The sequence below is a fragment of the Oncorhynchus keta genome, chromosome 35 (genome assembly GCF_023373465.1).
Source record: "Oncorhynchus keta strain PuntledgeMale-10-30-2019 chromosome 35, Oket_V2, whole genome shotgun sequence".
In the NCBI taxonomy this organism is placed as follows: Eukaryota; Metazoa; Chordata; class Actinopteri; order Salmoniformes; family Salmonidae; genus Oncorhynchus; species Oncorhynchus keta.
In genome coordinates this window covers 80,152,905-80,171,012 of record NC_068455.1, presented here as the reverse complement: position 1 = coordinate 80,171,012, position 18,108 = coordinate 80,152,905, and the positions used below count along the sequence as shown (strand labels likewise).

The following is an 18,108-nucleotide window of genomic DNA, read 5'->3' as shown; positions in this document are numbered from 1 at the left end:
GTGAGATCCTAGACCCATTAAATCCTCACCACTATTCCACTACGTGGCCCAATCTGATCCTACAGCAGGCCGGCAGCCTGGGAGAACGGGACACTATCGTTCATCACACCTTGTAACACTTTTACAGTAATCATTTCAAATTCCTAACATTAATGAAGTCTACCCCCAACTTTTTCGAACATTCTGTTAAAAATCGCGCAACATTTCAGCGTCCTGCTACTCATGCCAGGAATATAGTATATGCATATGATTAGTATGTGTGGATAGAAAACACTCTGACGTTTCTACAACTGGTTAAATCACGTCTGTGACTATAACATAACGTGTTTCATCGAAAAGCGCAAGAACAACTGATCACCAAACTCTGGAAAATATATCAATGCGCCACTTGCATGTATTGTCTATTGGAAAGCAAATTACATGGGGCTGAGATTGCAAGTCCTACAGCTTCCACACGATGTCGCCAGTCTTGTCAATTGCCTGGGCTTTGTTTCTTGGTCAAACGAGTGAGAGAGCACATTCCTTCCGGTCTCCGACAGGATGTTTTGGATGAGAAATTTCTGAACATGATTCCAAGACGTGGAGCTATTGAATACACATCGCCACGTGATCAATTTGATAAATTATTAAAGTTTACTAATACCTAAAGTTGGATTACAAAAGTATTTCGAAGTGTTTTGTGAAAGTTTATCGTCAACTTTTTAATTAAAAAAAAATTACGTTGTGTTTTAAAACTGTGTTTTTTCCTGGATCACACACTCTTCATAGATCGATATTTAGGGTATATATGGAACGATTTAATTTAGTTTCGGCTCAATAGGTAATTTGGAGCCCGAGCAGCGACCTTAATTGGTGCTGATAATCCACATTTTCCAGGAGTTGCTACGGGGTCCCTGAATGAGCTATCGGACACAAACATTGGGGTCCATCTTTATGGGCCGAGGCAGTTTTAATGCACCTAGTCTTGTGACTCTGGGACTTTTCTAAATGTCGTCATTTTCGTAATGGTCAAAATGAATTGAAGTTATTGCAAATGTACGAGGCTGTTTCTCAATCTGAGAACGTTCTAGAGCCACATAACTCATCATGCGCTATCGACTTGAGCTCTATAACAGTTTTCTAAATTTTCAGAGCTCTAGGTGTGACTGTTCTTTGATAGTTTGAACAAAGGTAACTATTGCAGGCTCTGTGTATCAGAGCCCCACACTGTCACTCCCCATCCTTGCTGTGTGTGTGTGTGTGTGTGTGTGTGTGTGTGTGTGTGTGTGTGTGTGCTTTTCTTTGACATCCGTTTGGAGAATGCGACCTGCCCAAATGCATAGTGTACAATTTCTAATACAACATTTACTCATGTAAAGATGAAGAGCATGTACTTTATTTTAAAGGATGATATAATGCATGAAGCAAAAAAGGGAATGATTTGGTGAAATGTGATGATGTAGACTCAGTAAAGGGGTCTTTCATCCCTCTGTGGTCCGGAATAATTCTTCAGACTCAGAGTAGCATGGTTCTGATTCTGGACTCTGAACTCCTGTATATATTGGAATTACATTTTGATGTCTTTGGAGGACCACAGCTGCCATAATTAGAATTAAATGAGAAAAGTTGAAGAGATGTCATGACAGAGGGACACAGGAAGAAGAGAGATCATGACACTGAAATCATTGGAGATTCTTGTAAAGAAAGCATAAAGAGTGCCAATGTAGGAATCAAGAGTAGTGATGTGTTGGAGTTTAAAGTGGTGATGGTGTTGGATGAGACCACAGGGCCTTATTTCCACTTGGTGGAACAGTTGATTGAGCAGTGCCTGGTGGAGTCTCAGTACCTGGGATCTTCTGTCCAGAACTGTTCACACACCAACAGTAACCTACCAGAAAGAGACATGTTAGTAACCTGTTACAGTAACCTACCAGAAAGAGACATGTTAGTAACCTGTTACAGTAACCTACCAGAAAGAGACATGTTAGTAACCTGTTACAGTAACCTACCAGAAAGAGACATGTTAGTAACCTGTTAAATATATAATATTTACACATTTTACTGTAACATGTTGAATTGTCACGTTCAACTCAATTGGAGCACTTATGGTGTGTGTGTGTGTGTGTGTCTCTGTGTGTGTGTGTTTTAACCTGTAGAGCCTGAACATTGCTCAGGGGTGTATTGTCCATCGTTGTCACACGTGGGGACGTAGACTCCAGGCCTGACTTTTTTCAAAGCATTTTCTCTAGCAATCTCACAGGGGGTCTTGGGTCGTATCATACCATCTAAACACATAGATAACATTCTTTATAACGATGACATTACATAGTATAACATACATTGCTGGACAAACATCCTGGAAGATCTGGCTGCATCTGGAATCTTGGGTTGCGTCCCCTATGGGCCCCTGTTCCCCTATGGGCCCCTGTTCACCTATGGGCCCCTGTTCACCTATGGGCCCCTGTTCACCTATGGGCCCCTGTTCACCTATGGGCCCCTGTTCCACTTTGAGCCCTGGTCAGGAGACTGCATCCTATATGGGACCCTGTTCCCCGAAGGGCCCAGGTCAGGAGACTGCATCCTATATGGGACCCTGTTCCCCTATATGGGAAGGGCCCAGGTCAGAGACTGCATCCTATATGGGACCCTGTTCCCGAAGGGCCCTGGTCAGGAGAAGTGCCCTATACGGAATTGGAAGCCATTTCAGATGTACATTTCTGAAATATTCAGTTGTTGCTTCACTACTTCAGAGATCTTCACTGGGTCTCTCCCTCTGTCCTGCCTGTGAGTTAAATTCTCCCTCCTCTCCTTTTTAAGGACACGTCCAGTCAGAACCCTCCCTCTGGAACCCCGCACGGAGAGTTGGAGGTTCGAAATGGCGGCGAGTAGTAAAGAAAAAAATGCAGGAAATTCAGAAATAGTTTGTGAAGCAACAGCTGTGCTGGAATGACAACAATATGGCTGTCAATTCTGATGGTATGGTGGAGGATGAGGTTTAATGACCTGAATGGTCGGAAGTGGAAAAACACAGGAAGAAGAGAGATAATGACACAGAAAGAAGAGAGATAATGACACAGGAAGAAGAGATAATAATACCGTAAGAAAAGAGATAATGACACAGAAAGAAGAGATAATAATACCGTAAGAAAAGAGATAATGACACAGGAAGAAGAGAGATCATGATACAGAAAGACAGGAAGAAGAGAGATCATGATACAGAAATCAGTTTAGCATCTTGTCAAGAAAGCATAAAGAGGTCCCATTTAGGAATCAAGAGTAGTGATGTGTTGGAGTTTAAAGTGGTGATAGTGTTGGATGAGACCACAGGGCCTCACTTACTCTGGGTGGAACATATGATTGGACCAGTGCCTGGTGGAGTCTCGGTACCCAGGATATACTGTCCAGAACTGGTCACACACCAACAGTAACCTACCAGAAAGACATGTTAAGTTAATTAGAGATCGGGCTACTTTTTTTCAAAATTCTGTTAAAAATCACGCAACATTTCAACGTCCTGCTACTCATGCCAGGAATATGGTATATTCATATGATTAGTATGTGTGCATAGAAAACACTCTGAAGTTTCTAGAACTGGTTCAATGGTGTCTGTGACTATAACAGAACGAGTTGCGTGGTCAAAATCGCAAGATAACCTGATCACAAAATCGACAAAGAAAAATCAATCCTCCAGTCTCGGTATTGTCTATGGCTTTAAATAAATGATGGGACTGAGATTGCAATTCCTACAGCTTCCACACGGTGTCGCCAGTGTTGTGATTACCAGGGCCCTTTATCCTTGGTCAGATTAGTCAATGGCACATCCTGTCTTCAGGTGCGCAGCTGGAAAAAATATCCGTGAGGAAATGGACTTTGTTTTGAAAACTTCTAGCTATTGAATACAGATCGCTCCGTGATCAATTTGATCGTTTATTAACGTTTAGTAATACCTAAAGTTGGATTACAGAAGTAGTTTGAAGTGTTTTGTCAACGTTTATAGCCAACTTTTTTAATTAAAAAAAATAACGTTGCGTTTAAAAACAGTGTTTTTCCTGGATCTGACGGTCTTCATAAATGGACATTTTGGGTATACAAGGACCGATTTAATATTATTAAAAAAGACCCATTTATAGTGTGTGTGTTTTAACCTGTAGAGCCCCAACATTGCTCAGGGGTGTATTGTCCAGCGGCGTCACACGTGGGGATGTAGGCTCCAACTTGGCCACGTGGCACGGAATCTCTAGCATCCTCACATGGGGTCTTGGGTCGTATCGCACCATCTGGACACACAGGCAACATACATTGTAATGTGGACATAACATAAAAATGATGGATATACATTCTGGAATCATGGACTGTGTTCTATAAGGGACCCTTTTCCACTTTGGGCCCTGGTCAGGAGACTGCATCCTATATGGGACCCTGTTCCCGAAGGGCCCTGGTCAGGAGACTGCATCCTATATGGGACCCTGTTCCCGAATGGCCCTGGTCAGGACACTGCATCCTATATTGGACCATGTTCCCTTTGGGCCCTGGTCAGGAGACTGAATCCTATATGGGACCCTGTTCCCGAAGGGCCCTGGTCAGGACACTGCATCCTATATTGGACCATGTTCCCCTTTGGGCCCTGGTCAGGACACTGAATCCTATATAGGACCATGTTCCCAAAGGGCCCTGGTCAGGAGACTGAATCCTATATTGGACCATGTTCCCCTTTGGGCCCTGGTCAGGAGACTGAATCCTATATAGGACCCTGTTCCCGAAGGGCCCTGGTCAGGAGACTGCATCCTATATGGGACCCTGTCTTGGGTCGTATCGCACCATCTGGACACACAGGCAACATACATTGTAATGTGGACATAACATAAAAATGATGGATATACATTCTGGAATCATGGACTGTATTCTATAAGGGACCCTTTTCCCCGAAGGGCCCTGGTCAGGAGACTGCATCCTATATGGGACCCTGTTCCCGAAGGGCCCTGGTCAAATTCTGCTACTTGTTTAAAACGCCTGTGGAGTCAAATTCCAGTTTCGTAGAAGAGCTGATGAAACTAATACTGGAAATTTAATCTGTGTTATTTCCTGATATTTGCAAGACAATCCAATGATACATCCAGTTGAATGATCAAACCATTCATATCAGAATACCTCAGTCCAGCATCTAGACACCAATATACATCTCTGGTACTAGAGGAGTGGCAGGTAGCCTGCAGTTAGAGAGTTGGGCCAGTAGTTCAAATCAGTGAGCTGACAAGTTGATATATCCATCTATGTGCCCTTAAGCAAGGCGCAACCTTCATTTCTCCAGTGTCAAGGTTGATAATGGCAGACCTCTCAGAAGGTGTCCCATGGAGAACCGATAATGAATAGAGACACATTTCCAAATCACACCTGTGTATTAACACCTACGAGTGTGTGTGAAGTAGGTGTGGTATGTTTAATTAAGATGTTGGTGAGTTGGTGTGAGGTATGTCCCGCTTACCTCCCATAGCAAAAGCCGTGCTGACAAGCAGAATGATAGTCAATATCGCCATGGTGATAGTCTCCTGAGAGAGAGAAAGAGAGATTAGTTGAGCATTTTAAAGCATCTGGAATGGCTGTGGGTACTAGAGGAGAGGTTAAGGAAATCCACTATTAGGTACAAAACTGAAATAACAGCCAAAGTTATTGTTTTATTCTTGTACGGAACCCAATGATTTATGAGAACTTACTTGATAGGTTGATGTCCTCTGTGTAATGTGTCTTGTTTGACACATCACCTACACACTTTATTAGAATACTTGTGAAATGCACAGTTATTTTTGGTAACACTTTTTTTCTCTCATACTCCAACCCCATTGGATGCATTGAACGGATGTGGGTGGAGCAATGTCTACATAGAGGTGCAGGTTGTGAACACTGAAAGCTCTGACGAAGGCTTTGAGGCTGATACGTACAGCTTTAGAGCAGTGAGACTAGCAAGAACAGTGTTCTTCATATTACTCAACTGTAACCATGCACCTGCAACAAAGATAGCTCAGATGTGAGAGTGCCTCTTGAATCCTAGTCCAAGTACGCTCTAAAAATGTGGGGTTCAACTGGAGTTCTAAAGTTCTGTTCTTTAAAACCATACAGTTCTTGGAACTGAAAATGGCCCTTAAAAGGTTCTTCTAAGAACCCTGTAGAAGGTGGGGGTCATCAAGGAACCTCCTTAGCTGGTGGGGGTTCTTGCAGGAACCTACCTGCCCAACAAACATTAAGATTTGAAAGGACAGTAGCAGGTGCTTAACTTCTTAAGGGGCAGTGAGTTGCTTGGATGAAAGGTGCACAGAGGTGCCCATATTAAACTGCCTGCTTCTCAGTCCCAGTTGCTAATATGATTATTCACATTGGATAGAAAACACTTTGAAGTTTCTAAAACCGTTTGAATGATGTCTGCGAGTATAACATAACTCATATGGCAGGCAAAAACCTGAGAAGATTTTCAACCAAAATCCTATTGAAATCACAGCGAGATATGGATGAGTTTGCACTTCCTACGGCTTCCACTAGATGTCAACAGTCTGTAGAACTCTGTCTGATGCCTCTACTGTAAAGGGGGCCAAATGAGAGGAGAATTAGTCAGGTCTGCCATGAACTGACCATGTGCGTTCACATGTGAGGGAGCTCTCTTCCATCGCTCACCTTAAGTCCCTGTAATACCCACGATTGGAAATTCATTTGAGATTTGTTAAAAACATTCTAAAGATGGATTCAATACATCGTTTGACATGTTTCTACTGACTGTTACGGAACTTTTGGACATTTCGTCAGGCTTTAGTGAACGCGCTTCGTGCTGACGCGCTAACAAAAGTAGCTACTTGGACATAAATGATGGACATTACCGAACAAAACAAACATTTCTTGTGGGAGTCCTGGGAGTGCATTCCGATGAAGATCAGCAAAGGTAAGTGAAGATTTATAATGCTTTTTATGAGTTTTGCTGACTGCACAATTTGGCAGATAATTTGCCAAAATATTGCAATATCCCTTTAAGTACATAACCTACTGTATAGCTGGGGGTACTGGAGTAGAGTGTCACATTGTTATAAAGGAGACAGGAATGCGTAATAGGGTTTTTATTTTCCCAAATTACAGTGTGCCATGTAAAGGCCCGGGACGAAGACCAAGCAAACACATACAAAACACAGGGCTGAAACCCATTCAAAAGAGCGAGGAGTACCTCGAATAAATACACAGGAGGAGACCCGAAAACACAAGCACACAATGATACAACACGGGACGAGACCCCTAATCATCTATGCACAATACAAGTGGCACGAAAGCCAAAACAACAAGGCACAGGTACTCACACGACCAACGGACATTGGAACATGGATGCTTCCCAAATGGCTTCTTATCCCCTATGTACTGCACTACTTTGGACCAGGACCCACAGTGAACTAAATAGAGAATAGCTCATGGCCACAAAGGTAATATGGACCATTGTCTAAAGTAGCTCACTCCGTAGGGAATGGGAAGTCAGTTGGGACATAGACAGGTATTAGATGAACAGATGTTGAAATCTCACCTTCTGAAGTCTTCAGTTGTAGCTTCACTTCTTCAGAGATCTTCACTGGGTCTCTCTCTCTATGTCCTGCCTGTGAGTTGAGTTCTACCTCTCTCTCAACTCCTTTTTAAGGACCTGTCCAGTCAGACCCCTCCCTCTATTTTGTCAAAATTCTCTCTCTCTCTCTCTCTCGCTCTACCTCTCTCTCTCTCTCTCTCGCTCTACCTCTCTCTCTCGCTTTACCTCTCTCTACCGCTCTCATCCTTCAATTCTCCATACTTTCTGTCCAGCCCAAACACTGCTGGACCTGTCTGACATCTACCTGTTTGACAGGGTTGGGGTCAATTCAAAGTGAAGGTATTCAACTTTTGCAACACAGTCATGTGTTACATATTGGGTCACAATATTGTTATGAAGAGACTTAATTCTACCTAATTGAAGCTGATGAAGATGTAGTCTGAAGTGCATTACAATGTCTTGGAAACACAATGCTATTTCAGAAGGAGATAAATAATGAGCAGGAAAACCTTTTGTCCTCATTGTGATGTCACCAGATAGACTTTAGATGCAGCATCAATTTCACTATAAGTTCTGAAATGTTAAATTCATTTGAATTAACTGCTGTCTGTCTAATTGATCTTTTGCCCCAGAATGTTGGGCAACTGATCGTAGCAACTGACGTAGCAGCTGTCGTCAAGCCCAACACCTTGGACAAGCTCATGAAACATGAAATCCATTGAGAGGATTACATAAAAGGTAGAGTTTTCATTGAAAAACTAATAGTTTAAATTGCTAAATATTTTAAATATTTTAACAGTGCACCAGGGATACTTGCTACTGTGATTCCTTTGATTCCTTATTTTGTTATATTGTTTGCTGGCTCAGCTGGTTAGCAAGCTCTGTCTCATTGACATCCCAATGTTGCTAATGGCCAGCTATCTATCCTGTTAATATAACTTGTTTTGTTAGCTAGGTAATGTTAGCTAGGTATGTTAGAAATGTTATGATCACAACTCTCATCTGTTGTCGACATAAGAATTCCATTTGGGAGCACCAGCTAGTTAGCTAGGTAATGTTAGCCATGTTATGAGCACCAGCTAGTTAGCTAGGTAATGTTAGCCATGTTATGAGCACCAGCTAGTTAGCTAGGTAATGTTAGCCATGTTATGAGCACCAGCTAGTTAGCTAGGTAATGTTAGCCATGTTATGAGCACCAGCTAGTTAGCTAGGTAATGTTAGCCATGTTATGAGCACCAGCTAGTTAGCTAGGTAATGTTAGCCATGTTATGAGCACCAGCTAGTTAGCTAGGTAATGTTAGCCATGTTATGAGCACCAGCTCGTTAGCTAGGTAATGTTAGCCATGTTATGAGCCCAGCTAGTTAGTTAGGTAATGTTAGCCATGTTATGAGCACCAGCTCTTTAGCTAGGTAATGTTAGCCATGTTATGAGCACCAGCTAGTTAGCTAGGTAATGTTAGCCATGTTATGAGCACCAGCTCGTTAGCTAGGTAATGTTAGCCATGTTATGAGCCCAGCTAGTTAGTTAGGTAATGTTAGCCATGTTATGAGCACCAGCTCGTTTGCTAGGTAATGTTAGCCATGTTATGAGCACCAGCTAGTTAGCTAGGTAATGCTAGCTAGGTATGTTAGCCATGTTATGAGCACCAGCTCATTAGCTAGGTAATGTTAGCCATGTTATGAGCACCAGCTAGTTAGCCAGGCAATGTTAGCCATGTTATGAGCACCATCTAGTTAGCTAGGTAATGTTAGCTAGGTATGTTAGCCATGTTATGAGCACCAGCTCGTTAGCTAGGCAATGTTAGCCATGTTATGAGCACCAGCTAGTTAGCTCCAAAAGTGGTTGGTAACGTTTGGCTGCATGACTAAAGTGCATTCAGAGCCATTCATTTAAATAATCGACTTGTATTTTTTCCAGAGTTTCCTGGTCTTTGCATTAACAAGATATTCATTTCCAGCATCTTTCAGACCATAGTTTTATTGTGTAAGATGGTTGTTATGGTACCCCTGTAGCAAAATATATTGTCTTAAAAAGTTCATTTAAATTAACTTTTTAAGACAATATATTTTGCTACAGGGGTACCATAACAACCATCATACACAATAAAAACTATTTCAAGACATTCCCAACATAGTACACTGCTTTTGACCAGGGCCTATAGGGTCACAACTAGTCCACTATGTAAGGAATAGGGTTCTATTTGGAACATACCTCATCCATCTATTCCATTGTCCTGTTTTAAATTAAATCACACTGAGATTATGTGGTTGATGGTATTTTTGTGCAATACTTTTGCACTACGATTATGTAAAAACCCACTGCAAACTTCTGCTAACATTGGCCACCGCTAGCTGAGAATCATTGGTAGCGGTGGGGCAGGCTGTGCCTGTCCTCCTCTCTTTTTTTTTTTTGCATTTTCAATGGTCTGAAAGATGCTGGAAATGAATATCTTGTTAATGCAAAGACCAGGAAACTCTGGAACAAAAATACAAGTCGATTATTTAAATGAATGGCTCTGAATGCACTGTCGGCATGCAGCCAAACGTTACCAACCACTTTTGGAGCTAACTAGCTGGTGCTCATAACATGGCTAACATTACCTAGCTAACTAGCTGGTGCTCATAACATGGCTAACATTGCCTAGCTAACGAGCTGGTGCTCATAACATGGCTAACATACCTAGCTAACATTACCTAGCTAACTAGATGGTGCTCAAAACATGGCTAACATTGCCTGGCTAACTAGCCGGTGCTCATAACATGGCTAACATTACCTAGCTAACTAGCTGGTGCTCATAACATGGCTAACATACCTAGCTAGCATTACCTAGCTAACTAGCTGGTGCTCATAACATGGCTAACATTGCCTGGCTAACAAGCTGGTGCTCATAACATGGCTAACATTACCTAGCTAACTAGCTGGTGCTTATAACATGGCTAACATTACCTAGCTAACTAGTTGGTGCTCATAACATGGCTAACATTACCTAGCTAACTAGCTGGTGCTCATAACATGGCTAACATTACCTAGCTAACTAGCTGGTGCTCATAACATGGCTAACATTACCTAGCTAACAAAACAAGTTATATTAACAGGATAGATAGCTGGCCATTAGCAACATTGGGTTGTCAATGAGACAGAGCTCGCTAACCAGCTGAGCCAGCAAACAATATAACAAAATAAGGAATCACAGTAGCAAGTATCCCTGGTGCACTGTTAAAATATTTAAAATATTTAGCAATTTAAACTATTAGTTTTTCAATGAAAACTCTACCTTTTATGTAATCCTCTCAATGGATTTCATGTTTCATGAGCTTGTCCAAGGTGTTGGGCTTGACGACAGCTGCTACGTCAGTTGCTACGATCAGTTGCCCAACATTCTGGGGCAAAAGATCAATTAGACAGACAGCAGTTAATTCAAATGAATTTAACATTCCAGAACTTATAGTTAAATTGATGCTGCATCTAAAGTCTATCTGGTGACATCACAATGAGGACAAAAGGTTTTCCTGCTCATTATTTATCTCCTTCTGAAATAGCATTGTGTTTCCAAGACATTGTAATGCACTTCAGACTACATCTTCATCAGCTTCAATTAGGTAGAATTAAGTCTCTTCATAACAATATTGTGACCCAATATGTAACACATGACTGTGTTGCAAAAGTTGAATACCTTCACTTTGAATTGACCCCAACCCTGTCAAAAAGGTAGATGTCAGATAGGTCCAGCAGTGTTGGGCTGGACAGAAAGTATGGAGAATTGAAGGATGACAGCGGTAGAGAGAGAGAGCAAGAGAGAGAGGTAAAGCGAGAGAGAGAGGTAGAGAGAGAGAGAGAGAGAGAGGTAGAGCGAGAGAGAGAGAGGTAGAGCGAGAGAGAGAGAGAGAGAGAGAGAGAGAGAGAATTTTGACAAAATAGAGGGAGGGGTCTGACTGGACAGGTCCTTAAAAAGGAGTTGAGAGAGAGGTAGAACTCAACTCACAGGCAGGACATAGAGAGAGAGACCCAGTGAAGACCTTTGAAGAAGTGAAGCGACAACTGAAGACTTCAGAAGGTGAGATTTCAACATCTGTTCATCTAATACCTGTCTATGTCCCAACTGACTTCCCATTCCCTACGTAGTGAGCTACTTTAGACAAGGGTCCATATTACCTTTGTGGCCATGAGCTATTCTCTATTTAGTTCACTGTGGGTCCTGGTCCAAAGTAGTGCACTACATAGGGGATAAGAAGCCATTTGGGAAGCATCCATGTTCCAATGTCCGTTGGTCGTGTGAGTACCTGTGCCTTGTTGTTTTGGCTTTCGTGCCACTTGTATTGTGCATAGATGATTAGGGGTCTCGTCCCGTGTTGTATCATTGTGTGCTTGTGTTTTCGGGTCTCCTCCTGTGTATTTATTCGAGGTACTCCTCGCTCTTTTGAATGGGTCTCAGCCCTGTGTTTTGTATATGTGTTTGCTTGGTCTTCGTCCCCGTGCCTTTACATAGCACACTGTAATTTGGGAAAATAAAAAACCCTATTACGCATTCCTGTCTCCTTTATAATAATGTGACACTCTCCTCCACTACCCCCAGCTATACAGTAGGTTATGTACTTAAAGGGATATTGCAATATTTTGGCAAATTAAAACCCTTTTCTTCTTACACGGAGTCAGGTTTTGTCTCTGCATGCCATTTGAAGGACTTTGAAGGTAGTTTTTCCAGCGATCGCTAACTCACGTCAGCGCAATGACTGGAAGTCTTTGGCATCTGCTCTCATAGTTAGCAATTGTGTTGAAGCTATAGTAGTTCATTTCAAAACTTCCTTCAAAACTAATGAAAGAGGGCTAAATTGCCAAAATCGCACAACATCCCTTTAACACCTTGATCCATCATCTTTCCTCCTCTCTTCTCCTCACCTAACATCTCCTCTCTCATATACCTCTCCCCCCTCCTCCTTTCCTCACCTCTCCCATATTCCTCTCTCCCCTCATCCTCTCCTCACCTCTCCTCTCCCATATACCTCTCTCCCCTCATCCTCTCCTCACCTCTCCTCTCCCATATTCCTCTCTCCCCTCATCCTCTCCTCTCTCATATTCCTCTCTCCCCTCATCCTGTCTTCCCCTACCCTATCCTCTCTCCCTTCCTCCTCTCTCCCTTCCTCATCTCCTCACCAAACCTCTCCCCTCTCCATTACCTCTCTCCCAACAACAAACCCTGGTTCTACTTTCACTCTCTCTCCTCCAGACCTTCAGCTTTCATTTTTTTGTCGACATTTAGAAAATTTGCATAGAAAATAGATGTAAGAATTGCCTGCAACAGTGAGATTCCGTTGAACTGTTGTGTCGATAAAAACAACTGGACGTAGTAACTTCACCCCCCAACAAAAACAAAATGTACCTAGAGTGTAGAATAAACAAATTGTCCGTGCCAAGGTATCATCATGGTCTGCACCAAGGTATCACAATGGTCTGCGCCAAGGTATCACCATGGTCTGCGCCAGGGTATCACCATGGTCTGTGCCAAGGTATCATCATGGTCTGCACCAAGGTATCACCATGGTCTGCACCAAGGTATCACCATGGTCTGCACCAAGGTATCATAATGGTCTGCACCAAGGTATCATCATGGTCCGTGCCATGGTGGAACTGCATTGTATGTCTGCAATAATTGGATGGTGAAACTTGCATCGAGCCTACCAGAAGAGCAAGGTGAAGCAAGTCCGGCATTCTTGAAAGTCACAATAAACCTTGTCCTGCAAAACAACTATTTGAATATGATCATTAAAAAATGCATTCAGTGGGCATAATTGAACTCCCAATTACCCTCTGGACACGCCCCTTTCCTGCTAACTCACCACACCTGAACTCACTCTGCTAATCACCAATTCCTCTTCCATTCTTCTGGTATATAAGCAACTTGTTCTGCTTGGGTTTGTTCAGCATTTGTGGTGTCCCAGTTCCTTTAGTGTTCCTGTTGTTGATTGGCTAAAGTAAGTTCCTGCTATTGTAACTTTTCTAGGGTTTTAACTTCCTGCATTGGGGTGTAATATCCTGTTTAATTTAACTGTAAGGGAAGTGTTACAGCTTGTGAGATGAGACATGGTATAATGATGGTTCCTGCTAGCAGAATGTGTCTTACATCTATAATCCTGTAGACTGTTCTGATTGGTTTCCATGTGCGCAGCTGTCTAGCTAATCACCCTCACAATATGGGCACCATGCTGGGCCAGACTGGAAGTAGGGGAAACATGGACGTGCAAAGCCAGAACAAAACATTGGCTGCCATATTTGGATGGGCCTTGTCTAAACTAGATGTAGTTATTGATCACTGCTCAGTGCTGTAAATGGTGCTTTATCAGAACCATCTAGTGTATTATGGATAGCTCTTCAGAGGTGGGACCCCATGCTGCTAGCAGGTACCTTATTGAACCATGTCATCTAATATTGGGCTGTGGTGTATTCCTCCAGCACGATAACAACTTATCACAGCCTTTCCTGGTGGCCATTTTACCTTACCTACTGGTGTTAAAAGCCACTAAGCCTTCCCTACTGGTGTTACAAGCCACTGAGCCTTACCTACTGGTGTTACAAGCCACTAAGCCTTCCCTACTGGTGTTACAAGCCACTGAGCCTTACCTACTGGTGTTACAAGCCACTAAGCCTTCCCTACTGGTGTTACAAGCCACTAAGCCTTCCCTACTGGTGTTACAAGCCACTAAGCCTTCCCTACTGGTGTTACAAGTCACTAAGCCTTCCCTACTGGTGTTACAAGTCACTAAGCCTTCCCTACTGGTGTTACAAGCCACTAAGCCTTCCCTACTGGTGTTACAAGTCACTAAGCCTTACCTACTGGTGTTACAAGCCACTAAGCCTTACCTGACATCATTTTGTACTTTGCTTTTATTTTTGTTGTAAAATAAAAGAAGCAGAATATAACTGTGTTAAATCATAATGCTTGTCTTCTGACAGATTTGGCCATAACCAAACCTGAATGACATTTCTACATTTGGGAATTTGAACTCTATTACATCTGTCTGAGTGGAGAGAAATACCTGCCTAGAAATTCTCCTCAACCCTGTTTAGGGAATAGGTTGGCATTTAGGAAAGCAGACATATTCCTGTTCTAATCTACTGTATGTTGAGTTGAATCTGGTTTTGATGGATTCACTCTGTTTCTCTCAGGAGATTCCATGACCATGTTGACCAGTCTTCTGCTTCTCAGTGCTGCCTTTGCTCTGGGAGATGCAAGTAAGAGTCTACTTTTCTTGACTCGTTCTGTATATTTCTTGTAGCAGAGGTGACTGGATGATCTACAAATAATATTGTAGCTCTGATTTGTAGATCTTTCTCCAATAGCCTTTAAAGCCACATGTAACTTCTCCTTACAGATGCATTGATAGAAGAAGACTTGTGTCCTTCCGGTTGGACCAAATATGGATCAATCTGTTTAATGTTTGTAAAGACTACGAGGAGCTGGCCTGAAGCAGAGGTATCACCCTTACCATCTAATGTGTATTTGAAGGGGAAGTGTAGTTGAAATGAGCTCTTTGACACCTTAAAGGTGATACTTTCTTAAACTGCAACACATGACTGATGTGAAATACTGAACTTCCCTTTAAGATGGGAATTTTCTATATATTTTGAATATTTAATGTGGAGTCGTGCCTCCTGTATATTGGAACCCACAGGACATGGCTTAAGATGGAGATGAACTAGTATCTTTAAGAGTTTTAAAAAGGAATTAGTTGCGATGGTCAATATTTGGTTGAGAGTCCAGAAGACAAATTCTCAGCAAGGCTGACTGACTAATACATGAAATGTCTTTGTTCCCATCTACTGCTTGGCTGTTACTGTAGATAATACTTTTCTTAACTGACTTGCCTAGTTAAATAAATACTTTCTTCTCTAGCGGTACTGTGTGTCCCTTGGTGATCAACTGGTGTCTGTACCCAACGTTGTCGAGTACCTTGGCGCAAACCTGGCATCTGTGCACAGCTCCGAGGAGGACCAGTTTCTACAGGCGTTGGTCTTGGTCAAGACTGTTAGTTTCCCTCCTACCTGGATTGGTGGATTTTATTCTGTTAAGGTGGGACCATTAAGCCTACAGTGATATATATATATAGAGCCATTATTGCAAGGAACTCCGTTCCATCTCATATTGCTCAAGTGAACAGCAAACCTGGTTAAAAATGGGAGATGTGGCACGTAGGCCACCTGTAATTTGATTATGTAGTTCTGTCTGAGTAGTTCTAATGTCATTTTGTGTGGACCCCAGGAAGAGGAGCTGCTGCTTTTTAACAGCTATTGTAATGGTTTCCATATAAAATATCAAGAGTTGCCATGCGACAGGTAGCCTCGCCGTTGGCCAATAAAGGCTAGTTTGAATCCCAGAGCTCACTCCGTGAAATCTGATGTGCCCTTGAGCAACGCCCTTAATCCTAATTGACCCTGTAGGTCATTCTAGATGAGTCTGCTAAATTATTTTACTGTCAACTTCAGGAGGCCTTTATACTCATGTAAAATGTTTCTAGGTAAGTATAAATTTGATCAAAGTAATCTCTTCCATACAGTCTTGTAACCACGTGTATGGGGTTTCTAGCTTCAAAGGTTGTGTACTTGTTATAGTCTTTGAAAGGCATCGGGATGATTGCAAATGTGAGGAGTCGACTGTAGGTTCATTACACAAGCAACAGTCCCAGTTGGTGGGTTTTGAAGTAGTGGTAGCTTAAACTGTTTGTTTTCAGGTGGTAGAGGAAGGACTACATTTAGTCTTTATTCTCAAACCCCACTTTCCCCCCCCCCCTCAGGACAGGCGGTGGTTCTGGAGTGATGGCTCCGACTTTGATCACCAGAACTGGGCTGAAGGAAGGCCTGGTGCTGGTGCCATCGAGACTTGTATTCATATCAACTTTGGAGGTACAGTAAACCCAGTATCATTCACTGATCCAGTCATCAAATAAAACTTATTCCTAGTTAATTTAACTAATGAATGTCTCCTGTGGACTTTCCTACTGTCTGTACAGCTGAGTATCTGTGTTCTGTGTTTCATCTTCAGGTCAGAAGCGCTGGAACAATGCTTTATGTGGAAGTAGCTTGCCCTCTGTGTGCTCCCTGAGACTCCTGCCTCTCCGCCAGACTATACATTAGAAGCAGCAATGCTATTCCGTAGTGTCTGCACCCTTAATACTTCATGGTAACGTCTACACATCAGAAGCAGCAATGCTATTCCGTAGTGTCTGCAACCTTTTCATGGTAACTACACATCAAAATACTTAGTTGCTGTTAAATGAAGTCTGTTACTAACCAAATGTTGAGGAATTGTTTGCTGCCAATAAAATGTGGACGCTATTTTTTTGTCTCATGAGTTATTGACTATGAATCATACTGCTGAAATTGTCCCATGTTTTGAGAGCTTTCTAAAAGGTACATTCGCATCCCAAAATGTATTTGTCAAACATAAGTACAAAACCTGTGTCAACTTGGCACTAAGTACAACCTGTAACACTTCACCTGAAACTCTGCATCATAACACATGTTGTAGTTGGTAATCTTTCTTCCTGTCCCCTGTGGAACTCAAACCCACAACCTTTATGTTGCAAGTGCTATGCTTTACTGTGCCACCAGGACATAACTGTCATAAATGTAGACCTGTGAAATGACACAGTATGTTTAGGATACTGAAGGTGCAAAATACATGTTTAACTTATGGCTGCAGGGGGCAGTATTGAGTAGCTTGGATGAAAAGGTGCCCATTGTAAACAGCCAGCTCCTCAGTCTCAGTTGCTAATGTATGCATATTGGTATGGGATAGAAAACATTCAAGTTTCCAAAACTGTCAAAATATTGTCTGTGAATAACAAAACTGATATTGCAGGTGAAACCCTGAGGAATATCAAACCAGGAAGTGGCTTCTATTTTTAACTCAGTGTTCCATAGCCTCCCTTTGCGCCACTTAAAGGGATATCAACCAGCTTCCTTTTCCGATCACTTCCTCAAGTTGTAAACAGTCTTCAGCCAGTTTCAGGGTTTTATTTTGAAAAATGAGCCAGAACAATAACATCCGTCAAGTGTTCACATGAGTTCTGCTCACGCAACAGAGTTTGGGAAGCTATTGCTGTTCCCTCTCCTACTGAACAAGACCGTTGCGGTTGATATTATCGATTATGTATTTTATCCTGAGGATTATAAAAGTTTGCCATGTTTCTGTGGACCATACGGAAACTATTTGGAATTTGTCGTCGTGCCTCTTTCCTGTGGATTTCTGAACATAATGTGCCAAACAAATAGGGGAACATTTATTGTGTAACTGGGAGTCTCGTGAGTGAAAACATCCGATCGAAGGTAAACTATTAATTTGACAGGTTCATAAATTGTTCAGCATATCACATCAACAGTTTAATCTCTGGATTCATTTTATTTGTATGTAAAGTGAATTAGTTCCTGTAGTACAGCAAAGACAACTGTCAAGTCTTCAACGTCTTCGTTCCAACGCTTTTCATCTACGTCCACATCTACAATTACAGACAAAACAACATGAACAACATCCAGAACCAGCTGCAAAGAAATAAGATTTAGTGTGTGTGTTGTGTGTATACACCTTGGT

The 18,108-nt window shown here is 42.2% G+C and overlaps 4 protein-coding genes and 1 pseudogene across 7 annotated transcripts in view; 2 read left to right on the top strand and 3 right to left on the bottom strand.

Moving 5' to 3' along the window:
• LOC118382519 (ladderlectin-like) overlaps positions 1-16,692 on the top strand; it is a 37,006-nt gene extending 20,314 nt beyond the window's left edge. The window contains exons 1-7 of one of the 3 annotated variants that reach the window (XM_052497982.1): positions 13,363-13,495; positions 14,475-14,595; positions 14,688-14,753; positions 14,894-14,994; positions 15,415-15,591; positions 16,313-16,421; positions 16,561-16,692. In XM_052497982.1, the coding sequence (XP_052353942.1) occupies positions 14,696-14,753; positions 14,894-14,994; positions 15,415-15,591; positions 16,313-16,421; positions 16,561-16,652 (537 nt within the window). In that variant the 5' untranslated portion in view covers positions 13,363-13,495; positions 14,475-14,595; positions 14,688-14,695 and the 3' untranslated portion in view covers positions 16,653-16,692. Of the gene's footprint in view, positions 1-13,362; positions 13,496-14,474; positions 14,596-14,687; positions 14,754-14,893; positions 14,995-15,414; positions 15,592-16,312; positions 16,422-16,560 lie in introns of those variants that run through there. The other 2 variants (XM_052497981.1, XM_052497983.1) reach the window with 2 other exon arrangements.
• The window catches only part of LOC118380235 (ladderlectin-like), a 43,441-nt gene that overhangs the window by 6,105 nt on the left and 19,228 nt on the right, over positions 1-18,108 (bottom strand). The window lies entirely within an intron of this gene.
• The window catches only part of LOC127916339 (saxiphilin-like), an 85,077-nt pseudogene continuing 68,360 nt past the window's right edge, over positions 1,392-18,108 (bottom strand).
• The window catches only part of LOC127916341 (equistatin-like), a 75,423-nt gene continuing 68,812 nt past the window's right edge, over positions 11,498-18,108 (top strand). Inside the window, exon 1 of the mRNA XM_052497987.1 lies at positions 11,498-11,580. The gene's annotated coding sequence lies outside the window, so the exon portion shown is untranslated. The remainder of the gene's footprint in view (positions 11,581-18,108) is intronic.
• Positions 17,872-18,108, bottom strand: part of LOC127916340 (saxiphilin-like) — a 60,897-nt gene continuing 60,660 nt past the window's right edge. For both annotated transcript variants that reach the window (XM_052497977.1, XM_052497978.1), the window contains exon 7: positions 17,872-18,016. In XM_052497977.1, coding sequence (XP_052353937.1) covers positions 17,919-18,016 — 98 coding nt within the window. In that variant the 3' untranslated portion in view covers positions 17,872-17,918. The remainder of the gene's footprint in view (positions 18,017-18,108) is intronic.